Here is a 27504-nt window from a genome sequence, read left to right on the forward strand (position 1 = left end):
CTTGAAGAGTTATTCCATTTCCATAAAAGTACACTAACAACCCAATGTGGGACATTTAAAGAATGATATACAGTAAAACAAGTTTTCGTAAAATGCTTTGTGGTTTCTAAGAAACTAATAACCCAATCAACTGCCAATTAGACTCCTAACAAAACAACTAAGACAGTAGTATGAAGAATATATGTTCCCCTCATCTCTGTATGATTTACTTACGATGACTGCGTTCAATTGTTACAGACACTTTTTATGACCCTGGTTATGTGTGGGAGAAACTTCTTACCTCTGAAATATGTGATGAATTGGCTTAGAAGATATGAACCATCACTGAAGGATAAATGATTGCAGATTTTTGGATAAAAGTTCTGAGTTATGTTTTGCTTTTTCAAGTTTAAAGCACAACAATCCACATGTGTTGCCAAAAAGATGTTTAGATTATATTTTGATGTTCACTTAGTCGCTGAAACCTCTGCAGAGCTGCACAGATGAACCCTCACATGTTAGAGTGATAAGCAGCTGGTTAAAATCCCAGCTTGGCTCTTTCTGTGTTAGGTTTGCATGCTCTCTTCATGTAGGTTTTTTTAGGGAAAACCAAAGACAAATAAGCTGCAAGAGGGAGCGTGAGCCCCAGGAGCAGCTTTGAAAGCAACTCAAAGCAATGTTTTACAGCAACATGTCCCTTTTGCTGTAACAAAGTAGTGTGTGACATTTCCGTTTGTTATAGTTTTTAAATAATTTACTTATACATGTTTAGTAACTGTTGTTATACAGCTAACTTATTGGCCAAAATTTTATAAAAATGTCTGAACCAAATCAAAAATGTGTTTGTGGAGCCATTTTAAAGAAAGAAAAAATAAGCGTTTGGCTGTATTCTTAGAGTTTATATTTAAATTATGTTCAACTTCAACAGCTGTTGTGTTCAAAGCAACTTAAAAGAAATACAAGACATATGTAATGCATCACAACTCTGAAAAAGTTATTATAGGATAAGTGGTTACTTGTGAATGACAGTAAAAAAAAAGTCATCTGTAAATTCTTACAGCTAAAAAGAAATGAACATTACTACCAGGGACAGACATGACAAACCTGTACCTTTTGAAAGAAAGCAAACTTTAGCTCTAGTGTACACATGCAACTCTGACAAGGAAGAAGTGTGTGCAGAAAGTAAGCAGATGACTGCTGAAAACCATTACAATATTTGACTTAATAAAAAAAATGTTTTTGTTCCACAATACAAAAAGACAATCACCAGTCAAAAATGATTTCACTTTTTTTAACACAAGCCAACTCTCATAGCTTTTTTCTTTTACACACTAAAGGTTTATTATGACTATTATATCAATGTAAGGCTGTTATTTCTGGAATAATTAGATAGAAATGGCACAAAAAAAACTGTCAACAATCTGAAACTTCTCGTGTGTATGTATGTATGTGTATCTGTGAAGGGAGTTTGTGTGGCCTTTGAACTATTTCTGGTGCTTAACTGCTTTTATAATTCAAAAATGACTCAAAAGACAATCTTTCTACCTCAGTGGTGTCCATAAACATAAACAAAAACAAAAACAAAGCATCAGTTTTTCTAATGACAGAGTCACTTTAGAAAAAGCCACAAAGTTTCAAGTTGGAAACATTTAAAGTATTTTCTCTACAACTAAAAATGGAAGTGGGTGACTTTTTACCCACAAGACAACACGAGGGTTGACATACACGTAGATTTCTTTTAAGGGGACAAAATTTCTGCAAATCTTGAATCTAATTTAAAAAGAAAAAAATAACCATCAATTAATTTATACAAATATTTGTTTTTTGTTAAAATGAAATGTAATTAAATACATAATTTGTTCCATTAACTCACCACTATGACTTGACACTGAACGGACGACAACTTGGACAAATCAAAATGATGAGATGGGACTTCTATTGCCTAAAATACCTCAGAAGAAGTTGTTGTGAGTGATCCAGTAACCTCCTCAGCTCAGCCTGTAGACTCTGCAACCCAACACACAGCCTCCGTTTTTAAAATACAACTTTTGTTTGGTTGTTTTACTTTAAGATAAAAAAAGTAACAAAATTGTAACTAAGGTAATTCATAATTAAACAAGAGGCCTTTTGCTCATTTTTTTTGGTCTCTTTCTTTTCAAACATACCTTGATCATTTTGTGGTTCTCCACGTGAGAGTTCTTCATCTTGTCCATGATTATGTCCTTCTGAATAGAATCGTTTCAAAGCAAAGTCAAAGAAAATGCATCTACATCTTACGAAGACATTTTTCCCACAATTGCTCCCAAACTGACCTTTGTTATCTCTCTGCCCTTCAGCATCAGCATGAAGAAAGTTTCTTCGAGTTTGTTCTGCAAAAAGAAAGTGTTCAACCCAGAAATCAGAGCTGTATTTCTGAGACGTACAGACCAAAGTTTCACACGAACCCTCAGCTCTGAGTTGACCTTCTTCAGTTTGTTCAGGTCATCCTCAGCTCTTGTCTTTTCAGAAATGAGCTTTTCATTCTGTCGATGATAAAAAGAAAAAATCTTACTATTTAAACAAAGGGCACCATCTTTACTTTTTCAAAGAGAAGAAGGTTGGAGACTACCTTGTCTTCAAGCCTTTTAACGTGAACTTTAAGAGATTTAACATCGTTGCTCTAAAACCCAAACCAGAAAAAAGATCCGTGTGAAAAATAAAATCCTGTTTTAAAGATAATGTCTGAGGCGTGTCTTTGATGTACCAGTTTGGAGAAGCTGCGCTGGGTTTGGCCAGCTCTCTCCTGGGTCTCTCTTAAAATCTGCTGGGTCTCCTCCAGTTCGTCTGTGAGATATCTCACTGCCTGCGTTGACCGCTGAGCGCTATTCAACACACACAGAAACATCTTCATGTAGGCACAACAATGTATGCAATTACCTGTATTTAAAAACAGGAGGATTAGTCTGTGTTTAAAAATTGTAAACTCATAAATCCAGAGTTTCCCTTGATCCGTTTTATGCATTTTTTTTATTCTGCAGCTACAATATCAAGTTTTTCCCTGAATGCACTTACATTAGTGAAGATAGGATTACACACAGAGCCAAAGCAGCATTTATGGGGATTGTGATAAGAATAACCATTCGTTTTCTTCTTTGTCTCTACTTTTTTTAATTTGCTTCCCTCCTTCCTGAGACTTTTGTTGCACTCCTTGCCTTTTCTCCTGCTTCTTTAAGAAGACCACTTTTCACCAAAAACGGTGCACATTGCAAAATGTCTTTGCTTCAGCAGAAGAAACAGGAAACAAACATAAACATTTTTATGCTGTGTTGTTTTTTTCAGCACAACAGTTTTTATTTTAAAAAGTTTAAATCACCTGGCTCATTTTGGTAAAATGGTAAATGGCGTAAAATTATATAGTCCTTTTCTACCTACAAGGCCTTAAGCGTTTTACAGTCACAGACCCATTCACCCAGTCACACACACATTCACGGACTGGTGGCGGCTCCGTTGCCGAACGCTGGCGCCAACCTACCACCAGAGGCAAGGTGGGGTTCAGTGTCTTTTTTTTTTTTTTTTTTTGGGGGGGGTTCAGTGTCTTGCCCAAGGACACTTCGACACATGGCCGTGCAAGGCGGGAATAGAACCTGCAATCTTACGATCATCTTACCGCCCTACCGCTGCACCACGGCAGCCCGCAATTTCACAAAGTGCTCCTTGTGGCATCTCAGATATAACTTCTTGACAGGTCCTTTAAATGTATTTGTTTCTCTAAAACTGGATCCTATTACTTTGAAGTTTTAAAGGGAAAGTTTAACATTAGAAATCTGGTGAATAGTCTTTCACCTGTCCAATTGTGCCTGCAGCTCAGTGACTTCCTCACTGAGCTGCAGGTTCTCGTCTTCGCACTGAGTCACCATCATCAACAGGCTGCTCTTCTGCTTGTTCATCTGCTGGTGAGCTTGCTTCAGTTCAGCCACAGCGCTGCACAGGTCCTGTTCATCACTGACAGCAAAGAAACTGTTAACTCTGATGAAGACAATGCACTCATTATAGGTGGAAAACAAGAAAACCAACCAACCGGAAACACTCCACTGAATGTGCTTTGCTTTTAGTTAATGATGAATCCAGCCCTAAGAGGACACCAGATGTAGTTATATATTCTAATTTGTGATGAAAACATTTGTCTGAACCAAATAAAGTTGGCTTACTAATCACAGGCATTTTAGATGAGTCAGGCCAAGACCGACTACTGGCTCCTATATCGAAGCTGAAGGAAATGAAAGTCTGCAATTACTCTCGTTGATAACACACATTGTTGAAATAATGACACAAAAAATCACAAAAAAAAATTAATTTAAGTGCAAATGTAGATTACCATCAGTTACTGTGGGTTTCAATGCATTTGAATAGTCAGAAAAAATATATTTTCTTACTTAAATTTGAATGCACACATATAAAAGTAACAAATGTTAACACAACTGAAATGACAAAAGTCTTTGTACAAATCAATAGAATCCATATTGATTTGCTGTCAGACAGAGCTATTAAGTTTATTTGTCTGAAAGGGAGTGGGAAAAGCATATTTATATAATCACACACTGAGATAAGACACACTTGGTTAAATCCAACAAAATATTTAGATGATACAACATATGTAATCATAAAACATATCCTGTGTTTTACCTGTTGTGACTGCACTGTGCAATCCATTCCGTCATGGTGGAGTGAAACGTCTCTCTGCTCACCTTTGGGTCCTGGTGGTCCGGGTCAAGCAGGACTCGGAGGGCAGAAAGTTTTTCCTGCTCTGCACTCTCTGCTATCAGGCTCTGCAGGTGTTGTATGATGGCAGAGGCCAACACTTCTTGAAGAAGTGATGAAAATAATCAAGTCATTTAACATACATCAGACTAAATACATATAATTTCTAGATATATAAATAACAAAATACGTTAGCACTTTTTGAAGTGCATAAAAAAGACAAAGTGTTGCAGAAACTGCTAAAGAAAATGGAGAACATCTCTAAGAAAAAACTACCGGTAAGCTGAACATAGGGCCAGGCACCTGAGTTGTTGGTTTTACAGGTGTCATACATGATGTCAAGGAGTTCATGCTCAGAGAATCCATTTGTGTCTTTATTGTCCTCAAGCACATCCTCTGCCATACAGCCTGAAGACTCCCAGACTTTAAATCATGACACAGACAAACATTAGTTCACAATCTTGTCTAGATGAAGAGAGGTGAGAGTCACACAGTTCTTACAGGCCACCGTATCTTACCATCACGGCCACCCGACATTCTGTTTTGTATCCTCTAAAGCTCCCTGTAAAAAATCTTCTGGTTAACTGTCAAATTCCTAAATGACAAGATATTCAATCATGTGAACAAAGGTTTAGCAATAAAATTGGTCAGATAATTTTATTAGCAAATATATGAAGATGCACAATCAGAACAGACAACTGTCAATATTTGATTTGGGAACGAATTGTAGTTTGGCTGTTAACCTTGTAGAAGCATAGCCTCAGTGAAGCTTAAATTACATTTCTATTTTATAATTTCAAATATAAGAAACGTCAAATTTGATTTGTGTGTGAAACACAACTTAGTATATAAGCTTCACTCAGAAGAAAAATAGAAAAAAAAGATACAACTTAGGAAATAAAGAAATTTCAATACCTACCGTTTAGTTGATATGGTTCTTCAAAGATGGGCATTTACTAAGATGCTACATGTGATTAGGAACATGTGTGTGTATGTTGCTACTGCTTCACATCAAAACCAGCTGACATCCTCCTGCCCAGTTCTGCCAGCCTCCTGGCTCCTTCTCCCTCCTTTCAAAACACTTCAGATGCTGTCAAGCACATCACATGCAGTTCAGTTTATTCAGTTCAATTAAAAGGAAGCCAAATGTAATCCCTTCAGTATGTAGAAAATGAAGACATGATTTACTGAACAAACCATTAATCTGCTGTAAGGTTAGTCATTTGATTGCATTGTAGCCTACAATTCAATCCAATTCAATTTTATTTATATAGCCCAATATTACAATAATAGTCGTCTCAATGGGCTTCATACTGGTAATAAAGTAAACATAAAGTCATAAGGAACAACCATAGAATTCAATAGGAAAATTCTAAACTAAACTTACTAAACAGACTAAACTAAACTGGGCATCCTTGCCCTTAGACTCTCCTTTGCAGTAAGGAAAAGCTACTAATAAAAGAATCGTGGATAAAAAAAAGGAGAAACCTCAGGGATGTCCACAGACAGGCAATGTACCAGAACTCTTAGAGAAGAATTACCTTATCTAACTCTACAACTACATGTTTAAATAGTCCAGCAGATGGGCTTCATCCAGATAGAGTTGGGGGACGGTTGGGGGAGTGAGAGGCAGGACCCAAAGCCAAGTGTACGATCAGGAGCAGGGACGAGGTACACGGTCAGGTACAGGAGCACAGACGAGCCAACTGGAATCTGGAATCTGGAAGACACATCTGGGGGCACTCTAGATAATTTACAGGAAACTGTGCAGTTTCCAGCAATTTCTTGTATTGAGCACATTATATATCTTTATTTGCTTTTTAAATTTGTTTTCATTTAGCTTTTTTTCTTTATACCTAGATTAGGAACGTATTTTGGAATAAAGACGTCAAAGGATCTGTTAGTTTTTGCAGTTGAAATGTTAGCAATACCATTGAGTTTACATTGGTTAAAATAGAATAGAGTTGCTGATGGAGTAACTTACTCAGATTCATTATCAGCAGTTATGTCTTTAAAATCTTTTTCTTCCTTTAGCACAGGGGTCGGGAACCTATGGCTATGCCTATTGCAAGAATCCACAGACTTATTGGACTTTAAAAATGTTGAAATTACATCAAATGCACACATTCACTTGTATATTTAGTTTTAAACATATTGTCGCGGACTGAGTTTAACTTGGCTGTTGGGCCGCGTTAAAAGTTCTGGAGTTCATGGAACGCATCGTTCAAGCAGAGATCTGATTGGCCCTCAGTTCTGTCGCTCAGCCTGTTGTTAGGGAGTTTGGACCAATGGGGTTCAGCCATGGGCCGAATAAGGAAATGGGAGGGCTGGAGCAGGACGGGGGAATATAAAGTTGGGAGAAGCGCTCTCGTCTCGGCGAGAGAGATTCAGGAGTTGCTGAATTGATTGTACGGCGTTTGTTGTGGTCTACAGTAACCAGAATAAAGAACCCTAAAAGAGGTTAAGTCTCCGTGCCTTAGTGTGGGAAAGGGACACTACATTATTGTATGGCTCTTTCGAAATTACATTTAAAAATATGTGGCGTTTATGGCTCTCCTGGCCAAAAAGGTTCCCGACCCCTGCTTTAGCAGGTAAAATCTAATGTATGAGATTTATGAGAGTCTGTTCAAATTGGAGAATTAAAGTCCAGTATCAGATTTATGTGGGTACCAGCACATATGGGGGTCCAGGGAAATGAAATAGCTGAATTTCTGGCAAAGCGGGCGTTGAAACGGGGTGTGGAGATAGATTTTCCGTTTGAAAGAACAGAAGTTAGGACAATTATTAGGAGGTGTACGGAAGACTGGCGGAAACAACGGGAATGGGAGGGGAAAGGACAACATCTATTCAGTAAACAAGACATGGTAGGGAAATGTATGAAGCTTAGATCAAACATCAGAGAACTAATTATGATATATTGCACTGTTATTGATGATGGGACACGTGGCTTTAAATAATATACTACATTTACTGGGGAAACATCCCACTGGTCTGTGAGATTTCAGGGAATTGAAGAATCAGTGGAGCACATTTTGTGTCATTGTGAATTGTTTGGGGAAGAAAGACAGCAGCTGGAGGATGGAGTGTGGTTGCTAGAGAGAGAGGGGTTGAGTTTAAGGAGGCTTTTGGGAGGGGACAAAGCTATTTTTAATAAAGTTATTGGTTTTTTGAGGAGAACTGGACTGCTGAGAAGGATATATATATATATATATATATATATATATATATATATATATATATATATATATATATATATATATATATATATATATATATATATATATATATATATATATATATCTTCTTCTTCTTTCTCTTTCGGCTTTTCCCATCAGGGGTCGCCACAGCGAATCATCCTTTTCCACCTCACTCTATCATGGACATCTTCTACCCTAACATTAGCCAACTTCATGTCCTCTGTTAAGACATCCATGTATCTCCTCTTTGGCCGTCCTCTCGCCCTCCTGCCAGGCAGCTCCATCTCCAACATCCTTCTACCAATATATCCACTATCCCTCCTCTGAACATGTCCAAACCATCTCAGTCTGGCTTCTCTGACTTTGTCCCTAACACAGGCAACATGAGCCGTCCCTCTGATGTACTCGTTCCTTATCCTGTCTAACCTGGTCACTCCTAAGGAGAACCTCAACATCTTCATCTCCGCTACCTCCATCTCAGCCTCTTGTCTCGGTCTCACTGCTACCGTCTCTAACCCATAGAGCAGAGCTGGTCTCACCACTGTCTTGTACACCTTTCCTTTGAGTCTTGCTGGCACTCTTCTGTCACACAACACTCCTGACACTTTCCTCCACCCGCTCCAACCTGCCTGCACTCGCCTCTTCACCTCTTTTCCACACTCCCCATCACACTGAACTGTTGACCCCAAGTACTTAAACTCCTGCACCTTCTTCACCTCAGCCCCCTGTAACCTAACGCTTCTACCTTGATCCCTCTCGTTCAGACACATGTATTCTGTCTTACTACGACTGACCTTCATACCTCTTCTTTCCAGAGCAAACCTCCACCTCTCTAGCTGTTCCTCCACCTGCTCTCTACTCTCACTGCAAATTACAATGTCATCCGCAAACATCATTGTCCAGGGAGATTCCTGTCTTACCTCGTCTGTCAGCCTGTCCATCAGCATAGCAAACAAAAAAGGACTCAAAGCTGATCCTTGGTGTAGTCCCACCTCCACCTTGAACTCCTCTGTCTGACCTACAGCACATCTCACCACCGTCATACTTCTCTCATACATGTCCTGAACTACTCTGACATACTTCTCTGCCACTCCAGACGACCTCATACAGTACCACAGCTCCTCCCTCGGCACCCTGTCATACGCCTTCTCTAAATCTACGAACACACAATGCAGCTCCTTCTGACCTTCTCTGTACTTTTCCATCAACATTCTCAAAGCAAAAATGGCATCAGTGGTGCTCTTACGGGGCATGAAACCATACTGCTGCTCACAAATCTCCACCTTCTTCCTAAGCCTGGCTTCCACTACTCTTTCCCACAGCTTCATTGTGTGGCTCATCAACTTTATTCCTCTATAGTTGCTGCAGTTCTGCGTGTCACCCTTGTTCTTAAAGATCGGGACCAGAACGCTTCTCCTCCATTCCTCAGGCATCTTCTCACTCTCTAAAATCCTATTGAACAACCTCGTTAGAAATTCCACTGCTGTCTCTCCTAAGCACTTCCATACCTCCACAGGTACGTCATCAGGACCAACGGCCTTTCCGCTCTTCATCCTTTTCAGAGCCTTCCTAACCTCATCCTTTCCAATCTCTGCTACTTCCTGCTCCACAACAACCACATCTTCCTCCCTTCTTTCCCTGTCATTTTCCTCGTTCATCAGCTCCTCAAAATACTCCTTCCATCTTTTCTGTACACTCTCCTGGGTTGTTAGCACCTTTCCATCTCTGTCCTTAATCACCCTTATCTGTTGCACGTCCTTCCCATCTCTGTCTCTCTGTCTGGCTAGCCTGTACAAGTCCTTTTCTCCTTCCTTTGTGTCTAACCTGTCATATAGCTCATCGTAAGCTTTCTGTTTGGCCTTTGCCACCTCTCTCTTCACTCTACGCTGCGCTTCCTTGTACTCCTGTCTACCTTCCTCAGTCCTTTCTACATCCCACTTCCTTTTAGCCAACCTCTTCCTCTGGACGCATTCCTGTACTTCCTCATTCCACCACCAAGTCTCTTTACCGTCTTTCCTCTTTCCAGATGACACACCTAGCACCTTCCTACCTGTTTCCCTGATAATTTCTGCTGTAGTTTCCCAGTCATCTGGAAGCTCATCCTGACCACCCAGGACCTGTCTCAACTTCTGCCTAAATTCCTCACAAGTTTCTTCATTCTGTAGCTTCCACCACTTGGTCTTCTTTTCTGTTTTCCCTCTCTTCTTCTTCCTGACCTCCAGAGTCATCTTACACACCACCATGCGGTGCTGTCTGGCTACACTCTCTCCTACCACCACTTTGCAGTCAATAACCTCTCTCAAATGACCTCGTCTACATAGGATGTAGTCCACCTGAGTACTCCTACCTCCACTTCTGTATGTCACTCTATGTTCCTCTCTCTTCTGGAAGTAAGTGTTGACTACAGCCATTTCCATCCTCTTCGCAAAGTCCACCACCATCTGTCCCTCCAGATTCCTTTCCTTCACACCAAACCTGCCCATCACCTCCTCATCACCTCTGTTGCCCTCACCAACATGTCCATTAAAGTCTGCTCCAATAACAACTCTCTCTCCTCTGGGGATACTCTCTATGACCTCATCCAACTCACTCCAGAATCTCTCCTTCACTTCTAACTCACAGCCAACCTGTGGCGCATACCCACTGACTACATTCACCATCACCCCTTCAATTTCTAACTTTAGGCTCATCATCCTGTCTGAGACTCTTTTCACCTCTAGAACACTGTTTACAAACTCCCCCTTCAGAATCACTCCTACCCCGTTTCTCTTCCTATCAACACCATGATAGAACAGTTTGTATCCTCCTCCAATACTACGTGCCTTGCTGCCCTTCCACCTTGTCTCCTGCACACACAGTACATCTAGCTTCCTTCTCTCCATCATGTCTGCCAGCTCTCTGCCTTTCCCTGTCATTGTGCCAACGTTAAGAGTCCCTATTCTCAAACCTATGTTCCTGCCTTTTCCCTTCTCTCTCTGGCCACGGACCCTTCTGCCTCCCCTCTTTCTTCGACCAACAGTAGTCAAATTTCCACCGACACCCTGTAGGTTAACAGCATCGGTGGCGGTCGTTGTTAACCCGGGCCTCGACCGATCCGGTATGTGTAAAGTGTTGTGGATGATTCGCATGGTTATTTTGGCAATTTTTACGCCGGATGCCCTTCCTGACGCAACCCTCTCTATTTATCCGGGCTTGGGACCGGCACAGAGGCAACTGGCTTGCAACCCCTGCGGCTAGATTATATATATATATATATATATATATATATATATATATATATATATATATATATATATATATATATATATATATATATATATATATATATATATATATATATATATATATATATATATATTTTTTTTTTTAGTTAGTCCCCCACTCCGACCCTTACTCCAACACAGCAGGTGGCGGTATTGCAGAAGAAGAAGTCTGTTATTCCAGCCGGATTGAATTTTCAGTTACACAGTCTGTTGCTTGCTGGGGCACCAAATAGCAAGCAGCAGACAACGGGCTAGATTTTTGTAGTCTTTTTTAAAAATCTATCTTGAGAAGGATCTACCCTTCAAAGCCAAGATGTCTCGAGGCTCAATAGAGATCCCATTGAGGGACACGGATGAGGTGAAAGTCATAGTTGCAAATTGTTTTGATTGATGTTTGGAAGCGAACCTCGCTGCGATGCTAGTTTCTTATGCTAACAGCAGCTAGCAAGCGCTAATTGTGACATTTCGTCTTACAGATAAGAGTAATGTAAACAGTTGTGACGCTTTGGTTGGTTTAAATGTTTACCCAGTAAAATGCAATTAAAACTAAATATAGGCAACATGTAAAACAGTTGTGTGGGAAAGGGAACTATCTTAATTTAACGTATTCCCCCCCTGTTTGGGAAACAGAAGCTAACGTTTACAGAAATTGGACTACATAGTTTCTGCATTACATACATCAACAGTTATATTGAGATCTAAAGAATGTCATTTAAATCACGACTTTGACGCTGTAGGCTATATGGCTAATTTTATAAAACCAGAAGTAAACAAATAAACATGGAATACCTTCTTGAACTCTGTTTGCACTACTTATTCTGTTTATTGTTCTGACCATTGTGTCATTTTAAATTTTGCTTACTGTTGTTCATTTTTTCTATTCTTAAGTGTTTTATGTTGCACATTAGCACTGCAGCAAATTCCAATTCTGTGAAACTGCCCTGTTCACTGAAAATGGCAATAAAGAATCCTTGAATTCTAACACACTCACATAAAAAAAGGAACTTAGTGTTCTTAGTCAGAGGCTTCTTTGGGAAAGGAATCATTGCAACTTCTAATTTTTCTTTAGAGCCTTGATGAAATATTTTCGATTTTTAAGCTTCAGTCTGTGGTCACGTGAACTTTGAAAAGTAATTCTTATGAACTGAGGCCTGTAAACCACACGATTATCAGAGTTCTGAAGTGCATTCAGATTTGGTGATTACAGATGAGTTATTTCTGGTATTAAACGAACAGACTTGCAACTTCAAACATGATCTAAGTCGCATTATAACTGCTGATATTTATTTACTGCCACTCATACTCTAAATAAAGATTAAGTCAGATTTTCGTCTGTCCTGAAGAAATAAACTTTGTTGTGCCCTGCAGGTCATTGAGCTCGACTTTGACCAGCTTCCTGAGGGAGACGAGGTCATCAGCATCTTGAAGCAGGAACATACACAGCTGCACATCTGGATTGCTTTGGCAGTGAGTATTTCAAATAATAAAACATTGATTGAAATTACTTTTGTTTTTCTTGTAAATTCAACTAGAATTTCCCGATAGTACTCTCTTGAGATATTAGATCAACAGATCATAAAATAAATGACTTCCTAAAAATGTCATTGTAATCACTGCAAACTAAGTTTTTGTAAAGAGAACATATTATCTGATAAATATCATGAAGTCCCCTTTATACCCTCTGAATCGATGCTTTTCTCCTCAGTTGGAGTATTACAAACAGGGCAAGACAGAAGATTTTGTGAAGCTTCTAGAAGCCGCACGTATTGATGGAAACCTCGACTACAGAGACCATGAAAAGGACCAGATGACCTGCTTAGACACCCTGGCTGCTTATTATGTTCAGCAAGCACGTAAAGAGAAAAACAAAGATGCCAAAAAAGAGCTCATCACCCAGGCCACTCTGCTCTATACCATGGCGGACAAAATCATCATGTACGACCAGGTACGGCAGATGTTTCGTAGCAGGCAGTAGTGAAATAAAGCTGCTTTGGCTTTATTGAAAACGCACCGTATTGTTGACTCGTTTAGAACCATTTGTTGGGAAGAGCTTGTTTCTGCCTGCTGGAAGGAGACAAGATGGACCAGGCTGATGCTCAGTTCCACTTTGTCCTTAACCAGTCTACAAACAACATCCCCGCTTTGCTCGGTACGATGAGTTTCGGAGAAAACTTTCTCAGCTCTTGCCGCCGCGATCAGTTTAAAATAATAATTGCCTTTGTTTTTCAATAGGAAAGGCCTGCATCTCATTCAATAAAAAGGACTACAGAGGAGCACTGGCATACTACAAAAAGGCTTTACGCACAAATCCTGGCTGCCCAGGTAAAATGTGTTGCACACTATAGAAGTGCTGCTGCTGAAAATGTTTCCATTCTGTTATTTGGTTCAAATTTTTGGTATTTTGGTTTAAGACAAAACCTAATAACATTTTAGTTAATTTGTGTCATGTCTGATTGTCTTTTTTCTTTTTTTTTTAATCCATGTGTAGCTGAGGTAAGGCTGGGGATGGGCCATTGCTTTGTCAAGCTCAACAAACTGGAGAAAGCTCGTTTGGCGTTCAGTCGCGCCCTGGAGCTGAATTCAAAGTGTGTGGGAGCGCTCGTTGGTTTGGCGGTTTTGGAGCTCAACAACAAAGAGGCAGACTCCATAAAGAACGGAGTCCAGCTCCTGTCACGGGCCTACACCATCGACCCCAGCAACCCTATGGTGCTTAACCACCTCGCCAACCACTTCTTCTTCAAAAAGGTAACCCCTTGGTTTCCCTTAGCTGTTCAGTAATAATAAGAATGTCTGACTTTGGCTGCATTTTCATAATTTGTGCTTGTATGTTTACTGCTAGGATTACAGAAAAGTGCAGCATCTGGCACTTCACGCTTTTCACAACACGGAAGTCGAGGCCATGCAGGCTGAGAGCTGTTATCAGCTAGCCCGCTCCTTTCACGTCCAGGTAAGTAACTCTTTTTAAACCTATTTAGGTTTCATTAAATTCAGTATATATCATGTTTGGTTTGTCTCATCTTTAGGAGGACTACGACCAGGCCTTCCAGTATTACTACCAGGCCACTCAGTTTGCTTCAACTACCTTTGTGTTGCCCTTCTTTGGTCTGGGTCAGATGTACGTTTATCGACGAGACAAAGAAAACGCAGCACAGTGCTTTGAGAAAGTTCTGAAGGCCTATCCGAACAACTACGAAACCATGAAAATCCTGGGGTCCCTCTATGCAACGTCTGATGATCAAGACAAGAGGGATATTGCAAAAGTGGGTTTGTTATGGATTCATTTTGTCCCATGGCAGGGAAAATTCCCTCTTAAAAAACGTTCACGTTATTTTTTAGTTTTAAACTTTCAAATGTTAGACGGATGCCTTTTTGGTTGTTCAGGGTCACCTCAAAAAGGTAACAGAGCAGTACCCAGATGATGTGGAGGCGTGGATTGAGCTCGCCCAGATCTTGGAGCAGACTGACATCCAGGGCGCTCTGTCTGCTTACGGCACAGCCACTCGCATCCTGCAGGAGACGGTGCAGGCCGACGTTCCCCCCGAAATTCTCAACAACCTGGGCGCTCTGCACTTTAGACTGGGGAACCTGGGAGAAGCCAAGGTAAGAGAAAAGCAACTTTTGCTTGTTATTGGCACTTTTCAAGTGATACTTTTTTTATTCATTATTTAAAGTATGTGTATTTAAATGTGAAAAATATCGCGAAAACATTTTTCAAGACCATCTTGTTGATTCTGCAGCCTGGAGCACAGAAAGAGTACAAAATTAATTAATCAATGTGGGGTTAAGCAGAGTTTGTGGTGCTATCTCAGTGCTGGTTGTTTCTTGTTCTTTATAGAAATACTTCCTTGCATCCTTGGAGAGAGCCAAAGCTGAAGGGGAGCATGATGAGCATTATTACAATGCCATTTCTGTGACCACTTCCTACAATCTGGCCCGTTTGTATGAGGCGATGTGTGAATTCCACGAAGCTGAGAAACTCTACAAAAACATCCTCCGGGAGCATCCCAATTATGTGGACTGTAAGCACCAAACTTAAAGTATTAAGAAATGGAAATTTCTTTCCTTTCTTCTATAATTAACCCTTTTCTTAAAAATTAACCTGTCAAATTTCAGGTTATTTGCGTCTTGGAGCAATGGCTCGTGACAAAGGGAACTTCTACGAGGCCTCTGATTGGTTCAAAGAAGCCCTGCAGATCAATCAGGTACGAACATTAAGCGTTAGAGCATTGACGAGAAATATCGAGTATAAACCACATCTTTTTGTTTGTTCTGTAATGCAGGATCACCCGGATGCCTGGTCCTTAATCGGGAATCTTCACTTGGCAAAACAAGAGTGGGGGCCGGGCCAAAAAAAGTTTGAGAGGATTCTGAAGCAGCCGTCCACCCAGAACGACACCTACTCCATGCTTGCTCTGGGAAACGTGTGGCTTCAGACCCTGCACCAGCCGACGAGGGACCGGGAAAAGGTGCAGCCGCCGTCAGTCAGCCAGCCCACCGTGAAACAGGAAAAAAGTTTCACTACATTTACAAACGAGTGAAAGTGGTTACAAAAGGCTCTTACTAATTAATGTTATTGAAAACACAAATAAGGTTTTTTTTTTGTTTTAGGTTATACAAAGTTGGAACAGTTTGTTTCAAATAGAGCACAACTTCTCAGCAGTAATAAGAGTGGAAGTCAATAGTTTTCTCTGTGTTTCAGTGGAGAACAAAGCCTCAAATTAGTCTCACTTGTGTCTGAGCAGGAAAAAAGACATCAGGATCGAGCCCTGGCAATATACAAGCAAGTCCTACGAAATGATGCGAAGAATCTTCATGCTGCTAACGGAATTGGTATGTTAAGGCTTTATTTCCTTATTGTTCTCTTCTTTTAAACTCCTCTTAAACATGAAACTGCTGGTTCAGGTGCCGTCCTTGCCCATAAGGGTTATTTCCGGGAGGCTCGTGACGTGTTTGCTCAGGTGAGGGAGGCCACGGCCGACATCAGCGATGTCTGGCTTAACCTGGCTCACATTTACGTAGAGCAGAAGCAATACATCAGCGCCGTGCAAATGGTAAGGGCTTCACAAATGTGGGTGGGGAGAAAAAAATGTTCAAAAGTTTGGGTGTTCCAACTTTTTTTTTAAATCTAAACTCTGCTTTTCAGTATGAGAACTGCTTGAAGAAATTTTACAAGTATCAGAACACAGAGGTTCTGCTTTACCTGGCTAGAGCCTTGTTCAAATGCGGAAAGCTCCAAGAGTGCAAGCAGATTCTGCTGAAGGTAACATGGAGGCAAACTCACATCTGTGCTCTGGGATGTCGGAGGAAGATGAGCGTAACTTTCTGACGTGTTCTCATCAAGGCCCGCCATGTGGCTCCCAGTGATACGGTGTTGATGTTCAATGTGGCGTTGGTCCTTCAGAGACTGGCCACTCTGGTGCTGAAAGATGAGAAGAGCAACCTGAAGGCTGTACTCAGTGCGGTGAAAGAGCTTGAACTGGCTCACAGGTATTTGATTTTCCTGCTTTCACCCTGCTGGAGATGTATTTTTTTCCTCTTACCTTTATTCTTCTTCAAACAGGTATTTCAGTTATCTCAGCAAGACTGGAGACAAGATGAGGTTTGATCTCGCCCTCGCTGCGTCTGAGGCTAGGTATGACTATATTACAATATTGTTTTCCCTCCTTATAAATGTCCTAACCTGGCATAACTTTGGATGTGTTATTGGAATCCAGGCAGTGCTCGGATCTGCTGAGTCAGGCCCAGTATCACGTGGCGAGAGCCAGAAAGCAGGATGAGGAGGAGAAGGAGCTCCGAGCCAAACAAGAACAGGAGAGGGACCTGCTCCGCCAACAGCTGTTAAAACAACAGGTCCTTCAAATGTTGTGCACACAAATAGGATTTTTGAACAAAGTCAAGTATCCAAGTCTCATAAACGTTTCTCAAATTACATCAAGGAGGAAAAGCGAAACAAAGAGGCAGAGGAGCAGAAGAAGCTCCTTGAACAGAGAGCTTTGTTCGTGGAGAAAACCAAAAACCTGCTCAGCTTTGCAGACGTTCCAAAAGATGTGGCGAAGGAGAAGAAGAAGGGAGGAGGTGGCAGCGGACGTGTGAGTATTTACGCCGACTGCACACTGAGCACAGCAAGCCTCAGTTCCTCACTAAAAACCGTTCTTCTTGGTTGATCTTTAAGCGCAAGAAAGGAGACATAGATGACTTTGTAAACGATGACTCCGATGAAGATTTGCCCTTGAAGAGGAAGAAGAAGAGGAAGGAAAGTGGCAGCGGCAGTGAACAGGAGGACAATGAAGATGGAGAAAGGAAAAAGAAGAAGAGGAGGTAAGTCTGTTGTATGTCTCTGACTGCTTGGCAAGAAGATGATAGTAGAGGCTTAAATGCTTTGCTGTATTCCAGACCCCCCAAAGGCGGAGATGATAGCGATGAAGAAGAAGGCGCACCTCGACCTAAAAAGCAGCGCAAACATCAAGGAGGACGAAAGAAGATGGAAAAGGTCTTTTCCTGGCTTTGCCTTGTTCTTCCCTTCATTTAAATATCTTTAAATGTCTGTGTGAATGTTCCTTTTGTGATTTTTAGTTTTTTATATTTTGGTGTGTGATGTTTCTCATTGCAGCTTCAGCCTGAGCGCATGCCACCGTCTCTTAAGGGAAAGATCAAGTCCAAGGCCATCATCTCTTCCTCTGAGTCTTCTTCAGACGAGGATGGACTGAAGATAGCAGAAGACAGGTAAAGAGTCATAGATGGCATTTAATAAGGGGTTAGAACCACGTCATGTTAAGTGCTCACTCTTCCCGCAGACAACAAAGAGACAGCGGTTCAGGCTCCGACGACGAGGGCAGTAGCCACAGGAAACGCATCATGTCCGACAGCGAGGCAGGAAGCCCTCAGCGGTCTGCAGGCTCGGAGGACGACGAGTCCGGCAGTGACCGTCCAGTGAAGAGAAGGGTGCTGCGGCAGTCTGACTCGGAAGCGTCGGACAATGAGAGCAAGAAGAGCCGGTCGGGATCAGACGATGAGTCGAGGGCCGGCTCACCTGCTGCAGCTTCAGACGGAGCATCTGAGGCGGGATCAGATAATGAGGGCTCCCCACGCCACTCTGACAACGACTCAAAGCAGGAGGGGTCCAACGAAGACAGTGACTAAAGACTCAAAACTAAGATCTGGATTGTTATTTCCCATCAAGATCAAACGTGCATTTATGTTAAAGTTTAGGTAGTTACATATTCCCCACTGGAAATATATATTTTCTTTTTGATGAAACTGTTTTTGGATCATGAAAAAACAGAAAATGGAGAAAATTCGGAGGAATTAAAGTGCTGTAGATCTGTTTAATCAGGTCAAAATAAAAGCTTTTGGTTTGTTATGTATTTGACACGTTACTTAGTGTAAGAAACCAAGACAGTATTTAGTCAGCCACCAATTGTGCAAGTTCTCCCACTTAAAAAGACAAGAGGCCTGTAATTCTCACTGACATAGGTAAGCAGGTTGGTGTGAAGAAATCCACTCTGAAAATGGAAGACATACAAGACCACTGAAAGCCTCCCTCCATCTGAGGCTCCCTGAAAGATCTCACTCTGTGAGGTCAAAATGAACACAAGAATGGTGAGAAAAAATCCCACATCCACGTGGCGGGACGTAGTGACTGACCTGCAGAGAGCTGGGACCAAAGTAACAAAGGCTACTATCCGTAACACACTACACCACCAGGGACTCAAATCCTGCAGTGCCAGGTGTGTCCCCTTGCTAGAGAGCATTTGGATGATCCAAAAGAAGATTAACCCTTCTGCTATTAGCACAGAATTTCTATACTTAACAGCATCTAAAACTGACTTTTTAAAATTAAGCCACCATAAAGTGTTTTTGGTGCCGTCCGTAATTAACCCTTGTGTTATCCTAGGCACTTGAACATTGGGAGTTGGGTCATCTAGACCCACTAGACAGTGCTCTGAACCTTTTTTCTTCAGTGGTTTGTGATCTTCACTGGTGTCCATGGATTACATGAAATCTTTCTACCTTTATCCACCTTTGTCATGGTAGGGAGAACACCTCAATGTAAGGGTGGGGTCATCTAAGATAGCACAAGGGTTAAGAGAATGTCAGATGAAACCACAAAACTTTTTGGTAAGAACTCTACAAATCATGTTTGAAGGAGAACCCCAAACCTACTGTGATGCATGGGGGTGGAAACATGCTTTGGGGCTGTTTTTCAGCAAAGGGTCTAGGACGACTGAATGAATGGGGCCTTGCATTGTCCGATTTTGAGCGAGAACCTCCTTCCATCAGCAAGGGCATTGAAGATGAAAGATGACTGGGTTTTTCTGCATGACAGCGATCCCAAACACACTGACCAGGTAATGGAGGAGTGGCTTCATAAACATTTCAAGGTCCTGAAATGGCCTAGCCAGTCTCCTGATTTCAACCCCATTGTAAATCTTCGGAGGGAGTGGAAAGTCCTTGCTGCACAGCGACAGCCCCAAGATATCACTGCTCTAGAGGAGATCTGCATGGATGAATGGACCAAAATACCAGCAAGTTTGTGAAAGAATTATTTTTAGTGTCATTGCCAAAGGTTACATCACAAATTATTGAGTTGAACTTTTGATATTGACCTAATACTAATTTTCCACCATAATTAAACTCTTAGATTCTATTGTCCCTCAGTTGGTGTACCTAACAAATAACAGGGGTCTCATCTTAATATTAATTGTGAGAACTTACAATCGGTGGCAGACTAGTTTTTTGCCCCACTGCACCTTAGGAAAACTTTCAAAAACCACGAGAGGAATCGTCAAGACAAAACCTTTATTTACGATTGCGGTTGTAAACTCAGCTTGCTCTCACACAATGGGAAACTGCAGCACCGTTTTTAATCAAAGAATACAACATTTTACTGTCGTGTCATGATTTCTGGAAACCTGACGAGTGGCGAACAACCATAGCAAAGACTGAGCTGTGGTTAATGTCAAAAAACCCAAGACATTCAAGTATAATCAGATATGTCAGAGGTATATGCAGATGACTAATGAAGAAAAAAAGAAAAGGCCACAATAATTACAGCATGAAACATTGCATACATGAAAAGCTTTCGATTTATTTAAGTAAATGTTGGTGCATGAAATCATTGTGCAAGTTGTAAATGGCCTGTTAAATATATTAAAATCCAGTTTAAAAATGGAGGAACTTGAGGAGAAAAAAGAAACTTCAGTATTTGACGGTAACAGAATTTAAAAAAAGCAAACTTTTAGAGTATCTTCCTATTGCAACAACTCACGTTTACAAAGTGCAGCTGAAAACCCATTGACAATTCCAGATAAAACAATTATTTGTTCTTTTCTGTAAACGGTGAAAGGCAGTTATGGCAGCACTTGGTGACGCATAAGAGTGACAGAGGGTCCACCTTTTAATCCAATGTTGCACAGTATTAAATAAAACAAACCTGGCCAGGTTCAATGTTTATCTACTGCAAGGCTCGACTGAAGTAAGAAAAAAAAAAAAAGAAGTTGATTTGAGAAAACACACCTCATTTGAAAGAATTTTAACCATGACAGACGTAAGAAGAAGAAAATACCACGGAACATACAAGTTCAATCATTGCATCTTATTAATACATGGCTTTGGCCCGAATTTTAGTAATCTTCGTCTTCTGACTCCTCCTCCTCTGCAGTCTCCAGCCAGGTTAGCCATTGGTTCACCTTGAAGAAAAGGACAAGTTGAGCTAAAAAGCTTGAGCCTACTAAAAAATAAAAAGCCAAGTCACATTACCTGAAACAGGGCTTTTCCTTTTCCTGGGTACTCTTGGGTGAGGTCTTCTTTCCATGAGAGGAAGGCTTCTTCTTCAATTATTTCCATGTCGTAAAGATTTACAAAGTAGCGAAGCAGCATCCCTGATGGAAACCAAGGAGCAGACATTACATCGAAGAAGATCAACTTTTGACAAATAAATGAAAATAACTTCACGTACCTTTAGGGAAGCCCTTGGTGTTGCAGTGCACCTGCAGGGCGTAAAGAGCACTGACTTGCAGATTGATGTGATCGTGAAGGAACTTCTGCATAACAGGCTTGAAAGCCAGCAGCTTCTGCTTCTCTTCATCCAGCTGCTCCTTACTAGGCGATGCAAACTGTTCTTCGTCATCGTCAGGGTTGATCTCATACGCAATGTACTGCAAGAAGCTAAATGAAAACAAGTATGAAGTATGATTCAAGATATGTACAACAGCGAAGTACCTCTAGATAAAAATTAAGTCAACATTCAATCCAGACTTCTTCATTGCTGTACCTTGTGATTAGGATGTTGACAAAGCCTCTGTCAGTGTGGAGTTTAGGAGAGATGTTGTCTTTGATCCATTTGTAGATGGACTGTGGAGAGGGATCAACTTGGATTTGCTTCAGCAGCTCCTTCTCCAGTTTCATTAGTGGAAACAGAAAGCTGAGACCTTTGCCCTCCAAAATCTCCAGCATTCTGTCCTTGTTTTGGTCAATTTCTGAGCAACAAAACCAAGAAATGTTATTAAATCAAGTTCAACTCTTTTAATTCAACAGCAGAGCCAGTGCGCTCATACCAGGTAGCATCTTCAGCATGTTGACTGTGCTCTGCTGGAAGAGTTCGGTCAGCCACTCCCGGTCCTTCAGCTTGACCATCTGCTGCAGGCACAGCAGGAAGAGCGGGAAGTGTGCTCCATTCTCAAGATGGTGGGAGAAGTCTGCAATGCTGACCATGTCAGAAATGATGGCTCGTGCTGCAAACTGAGCCAGGTAGGACTTCACCAGAGGGATCTCTTCCTCTATCTTGGAGCTCTGGTCCAGAACAGTAAGGAAAGCCTAGACAATAGAAAACAGGAAGTTACTCGGATGTTCAAGAAAATGCAGAACCACAATTGCTCATGCTTTTTATATTTTTTTAACATTACCTGCAGTAGATTATCACCAGTGGCAATGCCCTCAGAGCAGAGTGCATGAATTAATAGGCTTGCATGTTCCTTGTCATCATCTGACCGGTCCAGAGAATAGACTATGATCTTGTTCAACATCTCAGACAGAAAATGCTTTGGAACCTTCATCTCCTTTACAGCGTTGATTGCCTCATCAATGCATTTGCTGTTCAGGTAGTCTGCAACTAGCGTTTCCTGCAAACAGGAGGTTGTCAAATTAGCAAAAACCAAAAACCCTCAAATTTAACTGAATATGAAATCCAACAAACTTACCGTCATTTTACACAGTTCCTCTTTTGTGGGAGGGGCCTTTTTGCTAGATTTCATGGGTTTTTCCTGAATTGGAGGAGGTGTGCTTTTGAGACCAAGCTGTGGGTTATTTAGAGAAGTTAAGCACTTGCATCACAAAAATTACTCAAATAAAAAGGCAAAACAAAAACGAGTTACCTGTCCTAATGGTGAACCAGTTTGAGGAATCATGGTCATTTGAGGCTGCAGCTTTGGCACCTGGTTTTTATTCAAGATGAATGACTGTGCAGGCCTCAGACTGATCTAAACATGGTAAGCCATTGGGTTTGTGAGTGAGATTGTCCAAAGATAAGGTATCATTTTGTTTATCATTTTAAAGTAGAAAATGACTAACGATGGAATTCATTTCTACAACAAGTTAAAGCATTAAAAGAGTCTGTACCTCATCAGCATTGAGCTTCCCCCCTTTTTTGTTGAACCGTGAAGCCATATCCTTTGCAGGTCCAGAATGATTCTGTTTATGGCTGAAAACTGGTGAATTCTGCCCCTTTAAAGTTTGGCATGATGATTAGTACATTTAAAAAGGAAAAAAAATAAAAAAACCTTTCAAATATTGATGTTTACCTGGCTTGTTTTAGTGAATGGTTTGCCCCCTGCTTCAAACTGAGGCTGGTGTGAACTGCTTCCATTGTGTCCATTGTGACCATTGAACAGCGGGTTGGTGCGATGACGACCCATTGTAGGGGAATAGTGGTCCTGAATTACTCCTGGACCAGTACCAATACCGATACCTGTTCAAAGACAGACAACACAGACTTAGTTTTTATTTTTTTAACATTTCTTTTACATACTGTACAGTACTACAAACCTGGCATTTGTCCAAACATGTCAGCCAGCCTACCGACAGGCTCCCGGTCAAACTTCATCCTTGCTGGCAGAAAGGAGTTGTCCATGAAGAATTCATTTCTCATCGCATCATTTGAAGGTGGAATAAAAACGCCCAAATCCTGAAAAAAAAAAAAGAAATACATGAGATCTTTGATAGATGAGCTGCAGTCGAAAGCAACAGAGGAATGTAACCAATTTGTAAGGTAAGAGGAAAAACGAACAAGAAAACCCCAACCAAGGGCTTTAATTTTGAAAGGATGAGCAATGAAACTGTTAAATAGTACTGCAAAGGGGATCAGACAGACCAACCTTTACAGCATCCTGACGAACTTGATTGATAGTCTTGGGTCCATTGTCAACATAAGCCTTGCGAGGAACCCAGTTGTTGTCTCGCAGCTCCGCCGTGTTCTGCAGCAGGAACCGGATCCTTGCTGGCAGCTCCTTGTTGTTTGATAAGGACTTCATTCGGCCAAAGTATTGATCCACCAATGACTGAAAGAGGAATTTAGGTTATATTAAAAAATATAGAAGGACATCGAAGCAGTCATCCCACTTTACACTCACCTTAGCCTTTTCATGGTCAAGTTTAGGCCCCACTGTTTTCATTATCTGACAGAGGCACTCCAAATCTTCACCCATATCCTTAAGCTGCACTCTCTTTTTCTTCTCCAAAAGCTGCAAAATATGAGCAGTTTTTTATTTTCTTAATCCAATAAAGCGATGTAGTTAATAAAGCAACATTACAAAATACAACGGATAGAACTTACAGTTTTAATACACCTATGGAGGATCGATTCATGGATGAGATCGAGTTTGCCAAGTTCCCCAATGAATTTGATGTTACCCAACATCTTGAGCTTTGCCACAGACCGCTGCTCCTCCTCCTCAGAAGTGAGTGGGTTGTCATGTTTGTCAAAGACTACAAGCAGATAAATAAACAACAGTTCAACCATCTGCTCAGTGTCCCGACCACCCCTACTGAAAAAGTATTTCACTTACGGTCAACATTCCTGGAACGGTTCTCAAACTCATCTTGAAGCTTTGAGATCAGAAGCCTTCTGAAGGTCTGCAAAAAGAGCATGTGACATGTAAAAAAACAACATACCAAGTTCAGAGAAGCTGAAATAAACTTCTAAAGGAAAACTTACAGTATTCTGCTTTTGTGTCGACTGGCTTTCTTCTGATGGATCTTCAAAGTTTGGAGCATCTTCTGACAAACGAAGACATAGCTGTGCATATAGCTGGCTGTACTTCGGCTCTTCTAGGGCTTTGTCAACAATCTACAGAGAAAAAGAAAATCATTACCCCAAGGTACCCATTCCTAACGAGTAATTTGTTTAATTTTGAAAGTTATAATTAAAAAAGATTGAGAATGCTCACCAATAAGATGATTCCCTTGAGGACAAGTTTTGAATCGACACCCACATTGAGGAGCTCCAGACACAGTTTGTCAAACTTCTCAGGAGTTAGCTTGTTAAGTATGCTGCAGATTTACAAAGGGATTTGTAAGGTCAGTCTGCCATTACAGATTTAACCTTTTTCTTCAGGGTGCTAAAAAACAATTTTCTGTGACTGGAACTTACCCCCTCACTTTTCTGAAGATTGCATCGTTTTCCCCTTTGTCTTTGGAGGAGTTAGCATCTCGTCTAGTGCTTCGAGAAGGTACCCATCTCTGAACGCTAGAACCTGGGGTTTTCCCCAGGAACTCGCTGTTACAAACACAATTATATTAGGGAGAACATATTTATGCTGATATGAAAGAATTTCTGATATAGCAGAACATATTTTTGTACACCAACCATAGAATAAAAGAACAAAGCTCAAAAGGTGCCTGGTAATAATTCCGCCTAAGCACCAACTTCTGTTGCTCTGAACTTCAAGTCTTTCACGCAAATTCATGTTTCCCAGCAGGGTTCTGTTTAGATCTTGTCACAAAATTCATAGTTTGTCTTTCAGCCTAGGCAGAGCTTTTATGGACATGGCCTTCACAAGGCTTGATGTTTACACTTAAAATTTATTGTTTTACTAAGTGGAGAGGGTTTTGGCTGTTTGTTACAGATGACATAAGATAAACACATGATGCATGCCAAGGCTGCCGTCTGCCATTCTTTGGAATTTTATTTTCTTTAGACGAGAAGAATGCCTTTCTTCTCAGCCCAGAAATTTCTGGTAATAGTTTAAAAATAAATAAAAACTAAAAAGTTTGTGTCACATTTTAAATCTAAGACTTCTGGATATAACATTTAACTTGATGTTGTTGGAGACTCTTATAACAGTAAGAAACAATGGAGCTGGTTGACGCTGGTAGGGAATAAGCACAATAGGCTGCAGTCTGTATAGACTCAACAGCAAATGAACAAACTGTTCCAGCATGAGGCAGGGAACAAACCATGGAAGAAATGATAGGGAGATAGTATAAAAACAAATTATTAATTATCATTGAAAAATTATAGATTTGTGGACACAAAAACCAGTGGTTTTTACATAGATTTGTATATGCAGAAATTTAATTTATTTAATTTCAAACCATCAAAAATATTAACAAATAGGTTTCTGCTCTGGATAGTAAAAATTAAATAAAGTCAAATTACCCGTTGCAGACAGACTTGGGATAGTGCTGAGGTGCACCCCCACCTCCTCCGCCCACACTGTGATCCAGAAAGATTAGTTTTAGGTCAATACATTTTAAATACACTTCCTTAACTACAAAAAGTGCAAAATATAAATATTCTATTTTTTATTTTTAGTAAAGTGCATTTAGTACCTGAAACGAGAAGGTCCCCCTTGCGCAATGACACTCTCCACTTTGGCGGCTTGACAAAGAATATGTGGTAAGAATCAAATTCTAGGAATGGGGCAGAAGAAGATCGTCCTAGAAGACAACAAGAAACGAAGAGACAAGTTAGAAAACTCCGTTAAATAAGAACCAATTCTATAAATAAATTCTAAGAGAGAGAAAAAGGAAAAAAATTCAAACGAGTCTAAATTTATTCAAGATTTTGGGAAGCGCACAACACACTTCCTGCGTGACTAGTCAGTCGAGGTTAGCATTAAGCTAACTGTTCCAGCAAACCGTGAGCTACAGTCATTACAAAACCTTTTCTATACAGACCGTCTTGTTGTGTGTCGCACTAAAAGTCTTTTTTGTTCATTTATAGGCTCTAGAATTTAACAGACTATTAAAAAAATGAATATATAGGTCACTCTGTGGATCATCATTTCAAACCAACCCTCGCCAATAAAAAAATATATATATATAAAATAAAAAAGATCTACGATTATCCACAAGCAGAATAAGGCCCAACAGCTCAGATTATGATAGAGCGAAAAAGAACAACGGATATGATATGTCACTAATCCCAAGTAACTTCACGAGAAAGAACGAAAGGCCCATTTTTTTTTTATTTAAGAACACTTCACAAAAAAAATACGTCAAACGTCTCTGTTTACAGAAATACTCAGTATAAATGACAAAATAGTTCGCAAGAATACGTCTATATTGAGCCGATTCTGGGTTTAATTCCAGTTTTATGAAATAAATACAACCGAGACAGGCTTAGATTTACATGGCCTTTGTTCCGAAACCGGAAGTGTCGACAGCGACATCTTTAGGGTTTTGTTCTCGAGGCCGCCGGTAAGAGAACAGCATGTTAAATACAAATAACAGTCAGGATTCTGTATAGTTTTTTAGTGACACTAAGCTAAAGGGTAAAATTTAAGTGTCAAAACATCGATCGTTATTTTAATCCACAGTAACTTCGTCGAACTTTCTCCTGGAACGGTATGTTAGCTTCTGTGTGTTAGCTAGACAAAAAAGACACGTCTTACCTTCACTAAAGGACTCAGACTCGCTTTTGTTTTCTCAACAGAAGAAAACGAAATAAATAAACAAGTTTAAAAATAAATATTCGATACGTTTACGGAATACCGAAGCGCTTTTAGTTTATTTTTTCCCTTTAGGTTCTAAATTGTGAAATCTATTTGCTCAGACGGAGCAAACATCGACCAAATACTGCTGACTAGAGGACGTTACGTAGACGCGAGTTTATATACGGATATTTTAGCCCCTCCCACCAGCGTGACGTGCTGCCAAGCAGAACGCAACGCCGTCATTTCGCAACACAGTTTCAGCACGTTCTGTGTTATCAGGGAAACGATGAGACAAGTTTGAAAACATTTGAACCCTTTCACGATGAGGAATTCTATAACCATCATACTAAGTTAAATGCATGGAAAATAAACACTGATTCAAATCACAACATTTTC

At 40.6% G+C, this 27504-nt stretch overlaps 3 protein-coding genes and 1 long non-coding RNA gene across 5 annotated transcripts; 1 reads left to right on the forward strand and 3 right to left on the reverse strand.

Moving 5' to 3' along the window:
* Nucleotides 1–1872: 1872 nt before the first annotated feature.
* LOC111947146 lies at nucleotides 1873–2834 on the reverse strand. Of its 2 annotated transcripts, XR_002872965.1 has the most exons (5): nucleotides 2723–2834; nucleotides 2424–2638; nucleotides 2292–2348; nucleotides 2145–2204; nucleotides 1873–1986 (listed from the first exon to the last, which is right to left on the reverse strand). It is a non-coding gene; the product is annotated as an uncharacterized LOC111947146 (long non-coding RNA). The 2 variants fall into 2 exon arrangements; XR_002872964.1 differs by having other exon boundaries at nucleotides 2292–2638.
* Nucleotides 2835–3600: 766 nt separating this feature from the next.
* On the reverse strand, nucleotides 3601–5253 carry LOC111946780 (lymphoid-restricted membrane protein-like). The gene is made up of 6 exons (XM_023951094.1): nucleotides 5235–5253; nucleotides 5020–5139; nucleotides 4642–4819; nucleotides 4167–4225; nucleotides 4037–4088; nucleotides 3601–3960 (listed from the first exon to the last, which is right to left on the reverse strand). Exons 1-6 carry the CDS (start codon nucleotides 5251–5253, stop codon nucleotides 3798–3800), a joined length of 591 nt encoding a protein of 196 aa, XP_023806862.1. The 3' UTR covers nucleotides 3601–3797.
* Nucleotides 5254–11377: 6124 nt separating this feature from the next.
* ctr9 (CTR9 homolog, Paf1/RNA polymerase II complex component) lies at nucleotides 11378–18536 on the forward strand. The gene is made up of 23 exons (XM_004066999.4): nucleotides 11378–11534; nucleotides 12545–12643; nucleotides 12882–13121; nucleotides 13208–13325; nucleotides 13409–13498; nucleotides 13665–13921; nucleotides 14016–14123; nucleotides 14200–14436; nucleotides 14558–14776; nucleotides 15012–15195; nucleotides 15290–15378; nucleotides 15457–15642; nucleotides 15919–16006; nucleotides 16079–16227; nucleotides 16320–16436; nucleotides 16518–16663; nucleotides 16737–16808; nucleotides 16891–17026; nucleotides 17113–17265; nucleotides 17349–17494; nucleotides 17570–17666; nucleotides 17787–17899; nucleotides 17971–18536. The coding sequence occupies exons 1-23, from the start codon at nucleotides 11490–11492 to the stop codon at nucleotides 18314–18316; spliced, it is 3435 nt and encodes a 1144-aa protein (XP_004067047.1). The 5' UTR covers nucleotides 11378–11489; the 3' UTR covers nucleotides 18317–18536.
* A 1422-nt stretch (nucleotides 18537–19958) lies between these two features.
* eif4g2 (eukaryotic translation initiation factor 4 gamma 2) lies at nucleotides 19959–27261 on the reverse strand. Its single transcript, XM_011490874.3, has 21 exons — nucleotides 27067–27261; nucleotides 26003–26110; nucleotides 25830–25886; nucleotides 24822–24947; nucleotides 24619–24721; nucleotides 24387–24518; nucleotides 24238–24304; nucleotides 24006–24157; nucleotides 23803–23913; nucleotides 23548–23730; nucleotides 23219–23357; nucleotides 22975–23141; nucleotides 22793–22897; nucleotides 22549–22653; nucleotides 22375–22470; nucleotides 22081–22296; nucleotides 21733–21991; nucleotides 21450–21654; nucleotides 21135–21343; nucleotides 20936–21057; nucleotides 19959–20865 (listed from the first exon to the last, which is right to left on the reverse strand). Exons 8-21 carry the CDS (start codon nucleotides 24087–24089, stop codon nucleotides 20800–20802), a joined length of 2067 nt encoding a protein of 688 aa, XP_011489176.2. The 5' UTR covers nucleotides 24090–24157; nucleotides 24238–24304; nucleotides 24387–24518; nucleotides 24619–24721; nucleotides 24822–24947; nucleotides 25830–25886; nucleotides 26003–26110; nucleotides 27067–27261; the 3' UTR covers nucleotides 19959–20799.
* Between the last annotated feature and the right edge of the window lie 243 nt (nucleotides 27262–27504).

Source organism: Oryzias latipes, chromosome 3 (assembly GCF_002234675.1).
Source record: "Oryzias latipes chromosome 3, ASM223467v1".
Taxonomy (NCBI): domain Eukaryota; kingdom Metazoa; phylum Chordata; class Actinopteri; order Beloniformes; family Adrianichthyidae; genus Oryzias; species Oryzias latipes.